Source organism: Neolamprologus brichardi, chromosome 3 (genome assembly GCF_056152115.1).
Source record: "Neolamprologus brichardi isolate AB-2024 chromosome 3, ASM5615211v1, whole genome shotgun sequence".
Lineage (NCBI taxonomy): Eukaryota > Metazoa > Chordata > Actinopteri > Cichliformes > Cichlidae > Neolamprologus > Neolamprologus brichardi.
The window spans coordinates 42,463,531-42,474,582 of NC_142106.1; the positions used below are offsets into that span (position 1 = coordinate 42,463,531).

General features: G+C 34.6%; 1 protein-coding gene across 1 annotated transcript in view; it reads left to right on the forward strand.

Annotated features, from left to right (window-relative positions):
* The first annotated feature begins 2,044 nt into the window (after window positions 1-2,044).
* LOC102798282 (macrophage mannose receptor 1-like) overlaps window positions 2,045-11,052 on the forward strand; it is a 45,355-nt gene continuing 36,347 nt past the window's right edge. The window contains exons 1-6 of the mRNA XM_087838343.1: window positions 2,045-2,078; window positions 3,089-3,256; window positions 3,388-3,624; window positions 3,823-3,922; window positions 4,254-4,492; window positions 10,183-10,440. Coding sequence (XP_087694469.1) covers window positions 2,045-2,078; window positions 3,089-3,256; window positions 3,388-3,624; window positions 3,823-3,922; window positions 4,254-4,492; window positions 10,183-10,440 — 1,036 coding nt within the window. The remainder of the gene's footprint in view (window positions 2,079-3,088; window positions 3,257-3,387; window positions 3,625-3,822; window positions 3,923-4,253; window positions 4,493-10,182; window positions 10,441-11,052) is intronic.

Genomic DNA, 11,052 nt, shown 5'->3' on the forward strand with positions numbered 1-11,052 from the left:
TTGCTGTGGACAGAAAAGCAACTTTAAAGTAGATGTGAAAATTACTACGCTGTCCATATTATCTTTATTATGACTAACATTTTAGACAGTAACATTTTAGAAGCAATGGGTAAGTCGGTTTATGTAAGATATTTCAGTGTATATTATGTTTTTGTAATTTTCCATATAAAATACATAATTTCTTTTATCCAAAAACTATACAATAAACTATAAATACAAAAATACGTACATCAAACCGATATGAATATTGTCACTGAGCAAATTGTGTTGTTTTAATTGGTAAATATGTCAAGCTGGCAAAGTAAAAGAAATGTTATGAGGAGTGAGGAGTTATGCAACTAGCATAAAGCATTAGCTAGGGAAAACCCCAGCAAATGCTTCATTTCCTTAAAGAACAGAACTCAAAACACTAAAAGGAGCAGGTGACGAGGTGAAACGTTGGCAGGTTGACATTTAATTATTACTAATGATTTACAGATTACAGATTTTTTTGAGCCACGATCTTGAGTTTAGGTAATCAGGATTGACTATAAAACTGCCCTCGGTTTAAAAAATGGCCAATGCAATACTAAGAGAATAAGCCTTTTTCCCCACATAAGCTGTAATCCTTTTTTAAGCAGTTCCTTGTAGTTCCTTCCACTGAAGTTACTGCACGTCACCATTCTGCACGTTGTATATTAAAAAAAAATATTTATCCTGAAGAAAAATATTGCCAGAATGCCCATGAAAAATCACAGAGACATGACTTGACAGTACTCACTGCAGCATTTTGCGGTCACCCAAAGATATTTCAGGGAGTTTTGAGAACAACTGGATAATAATGGGTAGTTAGTCCAGTCTAGAACTAATAAATAACTAATGAATTCATTTTTCAGCACCAGAATGATACAACACGTTTCTAATTTTTAATGCAATTTAGAGTAAGCATCTGGTTAAACACCATGTTCCTAAGTTTTTTAGGGCCAAGCAAAATAAACTTTCTTTTACTCCAGCTTTTTTATTTTGCTTTTGTGAATATAGCCTGCTGTGGCATCAGGCTTTTCCTAATCTCTTCTATATTCTGTAGTTTTTGCTGTACAACCAGGTTGTTGTACTTGTCCTGAATATTTTTTCTTATAGAGCCGTCTTATATTATAGTCTTTGATATACAGCCACAGTAGCTCAGTTAACAAGATTTACTGGCAATGTCAACAAGCAGCTAATCTGCCCTGAATCTGCCATATACTCAGATGTGCAGGCTTTTGAACTGGGCACAGATAAAAAGCTGAAACAGCTGAATGGACTCTCTCCTCTTTAGTCCAGAAAATGTGGAGTCTATGTTTTTAAATTTTTATTTGTCTGACCACAGAGCAGTTTTCCACTTTGCCTCAATTTTAAATAAGGCTCAAAGAAGATAGCAGCGTTTGTGCATCATATTCACATATGGGGTTTTTTTTTCAGAATGATAAAGCTTTAACCTGCATTTGTGGATGGCATGGTGAACTATTAGTGACTGTCCATCTTTCCTTCTCTACATTTCTAATATGCTCTTTTTATACCCAGTCATGTTTCTGACCTGTTGCCAATTATCCTGCTTCGTTGCAAAATGTTCCTCCTACTTTTTTTTTTGTATCACCTAATTTTTCAGCCTTTAGTTGCTCACACGCAAACTTTGTTGAGACATGTTGCTGCTATCACATTCAAGTTAAGTTTAGATTTTACTTCCTGATAGTTTTGTCAAATGATTTGTCACAGAAGAATCTGTTTTACTTCCTTTAGGCTTAGCTACACCCACAAGGATGATCTTTAAACAGTCACAGTGGAAGTTAAGCACTAATAAACCCTGACATTGTCATACTCAATGAATCCTAAGGGGCACTTGGAGTATTTTTTTCTAAGAATCGGTAAGAACAATTTATATATCTAACATATTTAACTGGAATGTTTTCTAAGGATCTGTTTCCACTTCTGCACATCCATACATATGTTATATTTATAGTAGCAAAGATATATTTATTTTACATTAAACAGTTTAACATTATGACTTTTTTCATAGTTTGGACTTATGGATTATAGACTGATCATCCTGGTGTTCACAGGTTGGTGCCTCTTTTTCTATTTAAAAAATCATTACAGGTCAAAAGTCTTCCTTTAATCCTGCCTACATACATGTTTTTCTAGATAACATGTTACTGCAACAGAGTGGTCAGCTTGAAAAAAACAATCTGTATCCATCAGTTGTAAATGTATTCTTGAGCAGCAGTCCTCAACCACTGGGCCACGGATTGATACTGGTCCGTGAGTCGTTTGGTACCAGGCCGTGGCTTGGGTTGTGAGTTGAGGCTCGGGTGTGAAATTTATGGTTTTCAGGGTTTTTAATCGGGTTTTTTTTAATCGTTTCTATCGTAAAATTGGTTTCCCCTGGGTCTTTCCCGTATGTTATAAACAAATGTTCTTCTTTTTTTTGTACCGGTACTGGTTTTATTTATTAATGTTTTATTTAGACACGACACCTTAAAGGTCGGTCCATGAAAGTACTGTCAGACATAAATCGGTCCATGTTGTAAAAAAGGTTGGGGACCACTGCTCTAGAGGACATCTGGATGTGTTGCTATAGTCATAATTTTAGATTTTTCTTAAAACTATGACAAAAAGAACTAAATTAATTCAAATACAATACAGATTTCAATCAGTTATGAATGCTGTCTGAGGTGTACTTCCCCACAGTTATGTAAACCTGTTTGATGGTTTTTATGAGCCTGAAACTGAAGCTAGCTCTAGCTAAGCCTGCAGAGGACAAATTTTCTCAGTTTTAGATTTTAAATTCAGTGCTGTTTAGTCTAGGTTTAGTGCAGCATTCATTAATGTTATATAGCACAGGTATGTAAAAGTAAAGTCAATGACACGGTATTGAAGGAGGTATTTTCATGATATAGATTTATGGTGAAACACAAAAATCATATCACTGATTGAGACACTTTGTGAAACCATGAAGTAATATTTCTAATAATATATCTGATTCATATTCCCTTTTATATTATTTTGTTAAATAACATATAAATTCTACATAATTTATAATGCTACATAATTTAATAATGTCTTATTTCAGGAGCACTGGTTAGTGTTGCCTTTTGTCAGACTCGTCAGTACTACTTTGTGAGCACCTCAAAGACGAGGACAGATGCACAGAGTCACTGCAGAAATGTCTTCACTGACCTGGCCACCATAGAAAACACAGCTGATCTTTATGCTGTCACAAGCATTGCACCAAACACAGGTGAGTTCTTGATATTGGAAGTAAAAATAATACATAACAAACTGTAAAAATATATATACATTCACAATAATAAAATTCTTGAGAAACCTTAGAGGAATACAGAAAACAACAATTTGCATCTTTTTAAACAGGTAAGGCATGGATAGGTCTCCATGATGACCTGCAGAACAGTTGGAGATGGTCCCTAAATGACAGCAGCTTCTATGGTGTTGGAGAGGCAGCATTTAGAAACTGGTACCCTGGTTCGCCCAACAATCTTAATGGACAGCAACAGTACTGTGTGGCACTTTTAAGTGGGAGTCCATACAACAGTGATAGATGGGATGATCGTTATTGTGGTGATAACTTCTCCTTTGTGTGCTATAATGGTGAGTTTACATGGAGTAAGAATTAACAATGTGTCAAATATTTCTCCTCAAACATTTTGACCTATTCAGTCTAGATCATAAATCTACTATTAGCTCTTCCTTTTCATTTCCTGAACTCCGCAAACATTTTATAGAAACTATTTTATCTGCTTGTCCAACCTATCAGTCTACTGGTTCATTATTTCTGTATATTTGCAGGTACAATAAATGGTGAAGCATCCTTTGTTAAGGTTAACAGTACCATAAATTGGACTGATGCTCAGAGCTTCTGCAGGAATAATTACGTTGATCTAGCCAGGTATAGTATCAACTAAAGAAGACTTTTCTGTTTATTATGTCAGGGCCATTAGCTGATTAGTTGGTTGCCTACTTTTGTTTTAGTCTTTTTTTTTATTTTTTAAGGTAATAGAAAATAATGAAAATATACTACACAAAAAGGTGTTTGTTATATGTAAGACTGCTGTTCCCCTGTTTGTTGCTGGTTGACACCAAATCTTGAAAGAGCCATTAAATGCACTTTATTTCAAAATAATTTAAATAAGTTCTAATAACACATTGGAAAATGTGTTGCATGTTGAAGTATCAGTTGTTTTACTTCTGCTTTAAAAATCCAACTCTTCTTTTTGCAGTATACGAAATCAGACAGAAAATCAAAAGATCACAGTCCTAGCAAATGGAGCTTCTGTGTGGATTGGTCTGTATCGGCAAAAGGTGTGGCCTGATGGGAGTGACTCTCTGTTTCAATACTGGGCCAGTGGGCAACCAGACTCTGGAAATGAGCAGTGTGTTGCTGCAGATTTCAATGACTCAGGACGATGGTCGGATGAATTGTGCTCTAACAACTTTCCATCCATCTGTTTTACTACAAGTAATAGATCCAATTTCTACTCTCATATACTGAATAGATATTCATTTTTTAATTAAGGCAGTTTACTATGAGGTGCTGTAAGGGACATTATTACTGAAACGCTCTCGCACACACTACTGAAATTTTATCTCTCGCACACACTACTGAAATTTTATTTCTCACGCACACTACTTTAAGGTGTCTTGGATAAATACAATAAAATAAAACCAGTACCACTACCCAAAAAAGAAGATTTATTCATAACACACGGGAAAAGTAAATACCCTGAAAACCATAAATTTCAAACTCAAGCCTCAACTCTTGCGACCCGGTACCAAACGACTCACAGAGCGGTACTGGTCCAGGACCTGGGGGTTGGGGACGGCTGTGCTTGTAGCCTAAGTGAAGCAGCCGCATTACTTAACAATATTTTAGCTCCCTTGAATCCATTCCTGGATTCAAGGTGCAACACGGAATTTGGCAAGTATGTCCTGTTTCCCCTAAGCTTTTTATATTGGCAACTCAGTTGTTAACACTATTAATCAAAAATTCTAACGACATAGAAGGAATATACATTTTTAATAAAGACTTAAAAATAAGTCAATTCGCAAATGATACATCTATTTTTTTGATAGATAAATACGTGGTAGAGAAAACTAAATTTTCTCTAAAGCTTCTGGTTTATCTCTCAGTATCAAAAAATGTGAACTACTCCCGATAGCTTTGGTTAGAGTTGAATCTAAAGTTAAATATATAGGGCTGATAATATCTAAAAAACCTAATTAGCAGAGAAGACACCAATATTTCTAACTGTATCATGGAGATGAAGAAATCACTTAGCCACTGGTTAACCAGAGACCTCGCTATTTTTGGCAGAAACATCCTATCTAAAGCTGAAGGCATCTCCAAACTGATTTATCCTTGTCACTCTCTATATATCTCCTCTAAAAACATGAATAAAGCTAACGCAGTTATTTTCAAATTTTTGTGGAGGAATAAAACCCATTACATTGAAAGATCTCAGCTTGTGAAGGAATACAATAAAGGTGGTATCAAAACTCCAGAATTAGAATTTATGGTTGGCACCCTTAGAATTAAATGGTTAAAATCTTGTCTGTCACAGCCAGACTCTACTTAGCTTCACATCCCATGATCCTTGTTTAACAAAATAGGAGGATTAGAGTTTATTTTAAAATGTGATTTTGAGGTAAATAATATCCCGATCAAGATATCAAACTTTCTAAAACAGACTTTGCATTTTGCAAAATGAGATTTACCCACAACTTCTCCCCATAATTCAACCTTATGGAATAATAGGGTAATAACACTTAATAAAAAAAAATTTTCAAGAGTGACTGGTTTAAACAAAAAGATTATATTCATAACAGATTTGTTGGATGATAACGATGTCATTCTAAGTTACACAGACATTTCAGAAAAATATTGTCTAAACTGTTCTCAAAGAGAATATAACTAATTTTGTAAACTGGTCCCACTGCCTCTGCTTCATTTGATTAAAAACTTTATGATATACAATAATTTCTCATCAGTGCTCCCAAATTTATTGCTAGGGCAATGTCAGCTGTTTGATAAAAATGCAATAATACATTTATTAGTAGTTTCTTCAAAGACAAAGTATTTCATAGTTACGACAGAATGGTTACATTGCATGGTTCTAATTTAGTAATTTCATATACACTGGATAAAGCATACTAACAATTTATGAAATAGCCTATTCTACCTAAAGTTAAAGAAACACACTTTAAAGTAATAAACAAAATGAATCCTGTGGCAGAATTTCTAAAAAAAGAAATTTGGCTTTGAGGTGGATCGGTGTTCTTTTTGTACTGATGAAAATGAAACCCTAGAACATCTTTTTTTTTTCTATGCCCTATCACAAAATGCATTTGGTGTGACTTAAAAAATTGGATTTCCCTAAAAATTAATGCTGTGCCACTATTTGAATTACATCATAATTTATTTTTATATGGATCATCTAGCAATGGGTGTCTCAGACATTACTAACATCATCATACTTTTGAGTAAATATCATATCCATTGTGCTAAATGGAGGAACGCTAAGCCTTCTCTCCCTGGTTTTATTAATGATTTTAAGATATTTTTCTCTTTGTTAAAAAAGACAAAAAGCACATATGCCAAAAAAATTAACCAGGATAATGCCCGTCTTCTGCTATTCTAAATTTTGACTTGTGCTGAGGCTAATATATTGTTAAGTAATGCAGCAGGAATAATGTCCTTTACGGCACCTCATAGTTTACCATGCACCTGTTTGCTACTGAATTCTCATGGTCAAACCAGTACTTTTGGTTTGGGAACAAGTAGTCCTGTAAGATAAAACTGCCAGTGAAAAAGATGTTTATATTTATATTTTGTACATGAAACAAAGGCAGACACAATCATTTTAATATTATATACTATATTAGAATATACAGTTCTTCACAGTTTGCATGCCAGCTAAATACAGTGCAAATCTACTGATCTAATTTTAAAAACAGTATCTGTAAAGTGATTATTGGGCTTTGTTAAAATGGCACCAAACAAAGCTAAAGATTTCACAAACACTGGCAAAACAGTTTTTGTTGTTTCTTTCGTTTACAGTGATGTTCAGACTAACAGGACAAACTGAGAGCAGCATCGCTCTGCAGTGGAATAAGATCAGCAACAATGTCGGCTTTATTCTCCAGTTTAATGGTACAGAGACAAACATCAGTGCACCAGCTGGAAATGGACCAGTAAATCACACAGTCTCCTCTCTCACTGCTGGAACTAAATACACATTCACTCTCTACTCTGTGTTTGAGAACGTCAGAAGCAGTGGAGTCAGCATTACTGCAGTCACTGGTATGATACTACATTTCTTGCTCATTGTATCCCCCCATTATAATATCTGCTTATATATGTGTGTGTTTATATATATATACATATATATATATATATATATATATATATATATATATATATATATATATATATATATATATATATATATATATATATATATATATATATATATATATATATGAAACAGTAGACAGTATGTGCAGATATTTACCTGAGATTCAAGGGCGTAGATTTGGTTTTGGAATTGGTGGGGACGGATGATTCAACCACCGAACCCTGTTTCTTATTTTTTTCCTTTTTGTCTTTGCTTCCTTATTAAAAGAAAGGAGAAATATACTTGCCTACATATGCTATTCTACATGCTTTTTTAAAATTACAATTCATAGTTTTATATGTGAATTATATAATGTTAAATTACTATTAAACAAATGACTAAGTATTTTAGACTTTAGTTTACTTCAGCCATATTCCATATAAAAAGTGAGACATGTCAATTCAGATTCTTTGTCAAATATACACTAATGAACCAATTTACATCAGCAGCCTAAAAATTGTCATGATAATAAATACTAGTTAATCTATAGCACCAAATCATCAGTCAGTCACATGTGGCCTCGCCTCTTCACCTCTGTCCGAGCTACAACATGGCAGAGCTGCCTCTGTCACCTGATAAATAACAGTGAGACATTCAAAATACATGCAGTCACATATGTGCTTCAAATACAGTCATGAACCACCAGGTCATCATCCAATTTCACCTGTGAGCTTGTATCACCGTTACTCTCTGAGCTTTGTGTTGGTTCTTCTGTCACCTGACAAATAGGACAAACATGACAATAGGAATAAAATGTGTAGCTGCTTCAGTGTTTCTGTCAATTTGTGCAGATCTTGACTCATCAGTAATGTTTGTAGGGTGAGTGCATTTTTAAAACAATTTGTGCAACCTGCACTACAAGGTGGAATATTTGTAAAATCACGACTATTCATGACTATGACCTATGAATATGTCAGTGCCATTAGGATGAAATTTCTGTGTCACCAACATTTAACATTAGACATATAATTCTAACAGCCTCTGTAAACTAATATCCTGGCTTGCTCGAGGCTGCCGTTTTCTCTGACAGTTTCAATCAAAATAGAAATGCTACTCTGAGACTGAGACAACTAATAGTGCTGCATGTTGTGCAGTTAGTTTCCAAAACACGTTATTCATGGTTACAATTTTACAATTTTAGACTGATGTGGGCCAAAACCTAGCATTAGCAACGTTATTATGACGGACACATTTTATGAGTGAACTTGACTTTAAGTGAATTACAGGTTTCTTTGAAAAATACTTGCTGCCATCCTCCTCTCCTCCTTGCAGTTCCTCGCAGCGCAGGCTTGCCGCTGCTAAAACTAAACAGAGCTCCCTGGAAGGCACAGCAGCCAATCACATTGGCCATATTTGTCACATGACGTAGGACTCCAGTAGAGAACGTAATTTAACTCTTTCTGCTCCGCTGGGTGAATGAGACGTTGAAAGATCGTTTTTTTTCTTACTATCGGGTTTACTTTTCTTTACTCGAAGAGATCAAATTATTGGTGGGGACAATTCAATAATCGCTGGATATTGGTGGGGACACGTCCCTTCCGTCCATGCCAAATCTACGCCCTTGCTGAGATTACATCGATCAATGTCAAGAAGTGTACTCTTTTTTTACCAGCAGTGATGATCACACTTTATGGCAAAAGGGTTTGTGTTATAATACTGGTGGCTCTGGTTTAATAGACAGTGCAGATGAAATGCATCTACCAAACGTCTTATCAATAAAACAATAAAAACAACAGAAAGAAAATAGAAATTAAGATGAAAAAAGTTATTTTGCATTATTATGAGGAGGAGTTTTTCCTTGACTTATTCGAATAATGGTGTAATTAATCAGCATCTCCTCAACATTACAATTACAAACAATATACAAAGTAACACCCAGAGACTTTGGGAGAGAACTTGTAAAACATCAATTACAGCAATTTATAGTTATTGCTTCAGTTCATTTCCCATCTCCCTTTTACAAAAAGCACTGATGTGTTTTGAGTCCTCGAGGATGAGGAATCCTCTCATTTGTCATAATACAAATCACACATACACACATACCAAACAACTTCTGAATTATTTATTTCTTTTTCCTGTCAAGAACAAATCCAACAATATACTATGTTTTTCTAGAGGTGTTCTGTCTTTGTACATTGCCATACCCAATGGAATTGTGTCTGGTATAGCTTTATAACTTGCCAGGAGTTATATATGTTCAGATCAACCAGTTATAGAGTGTTAATATGAAGTGTTTCTTCAGAATAAGACATGCAGCTCAGACTGCTTTCTAATCCTCGTCTGTAATTTTATTTTCCAACTCATTGTTACATGTATTTATTTTATATGGCTATATAAAGATGATAAAACATTTCTATAGGTGTTTGTGGGAGCTTAAATTATTGAATTGAAGTTGTGAATTGTGTTATCTTAGTATGTTGTCTTCTGAGGTGGGGATATTTACATAAATAGTTTGTTTTCAGTTCTCATTTTTTCAAAGGACATGATGATAAGAGTGTGGAAGATACAATTTTTGAATCTTTTAAAACCTTTAAGAAGCCAAAACTTAAAATGTACCATCTGCTGAGTTAAGCTGCAGCTTGGAAAGTTTTGAAAAAGATAAAGTAATGTAACAACTTTATCTTTACATAGTTGATTTAATTTAAAAGACTGGTAATAGGACATTTTTCTTAGTCATGAGGTCAGCAACAATTTTGGTCGTAAATATACTGAACTTTCACTGACTGAACTTGCTATGAATAATTTTCCTTCTCAGCTCCTCTAAACACAGACAGTTTCATGTCAATTGCACAAACTGAGAGCAGCATCACTCTGCAGTGGAATAAAGTCAACAGCAATGTCAGTTTTGTTCTCCAGTTTAATGGTACAGAGACAAACATCAGTGCACCAGCTGGAAATGGACCAGTGAATCACACAGTCTCATCTCTCACTGCTGGAACTAAATACACATTCACCCTTTACTCTGTGTTTGCGAACGTCAGAAGCAGTGGAGTCAGCATTACTGCAGTCATTGGTGAGTTATTATATTCACACAATTTAATTATTTATTTCACAAAAAACTAATTTAAATACAAAAAAGACTTTTAGAACCACCTTTAGCAGCAGTAACGTGGACTAATAATTTTATCTATAATGGCAAATAAATTTTGTTTTGGGTTTTTCTTTTTAAACTTCAATTTAAGCAGTGTTTCAATTTAAGATGCCAGGAACCTGAACTGAATATGCATTTTTTCTTTAAATGTAGTTTGTTATCGGAATCAAACATCTCATTACTGAGGGGGTGCTGGTGCTGAACTTAACATTGATCATAGTGCCATCTAGTGGGAACACGAAATTAAACATTTAACACTTTCCTACACAGATCCAATCAGGTTGACCAGAGCTATCTAAAATTTGATCAGGAAAGCCTTAAGGAGTTGGTGTAACTGTATTGTGAGTTTTTATGAAAACGCATGACTCTGTCAACATGGTGAAGTTTTATGTGTCCCCATAAAGAAGGAAATTCCTGTAAAGTATGGGTATTGTATGCTACAAACTGTCTGAAAACAGTCCCAACTTGACCACATCTTTAAGCCAATAGTAAGGGATATTTAGAGCACCAAATAGTGGGAACAGGAAATGTCAT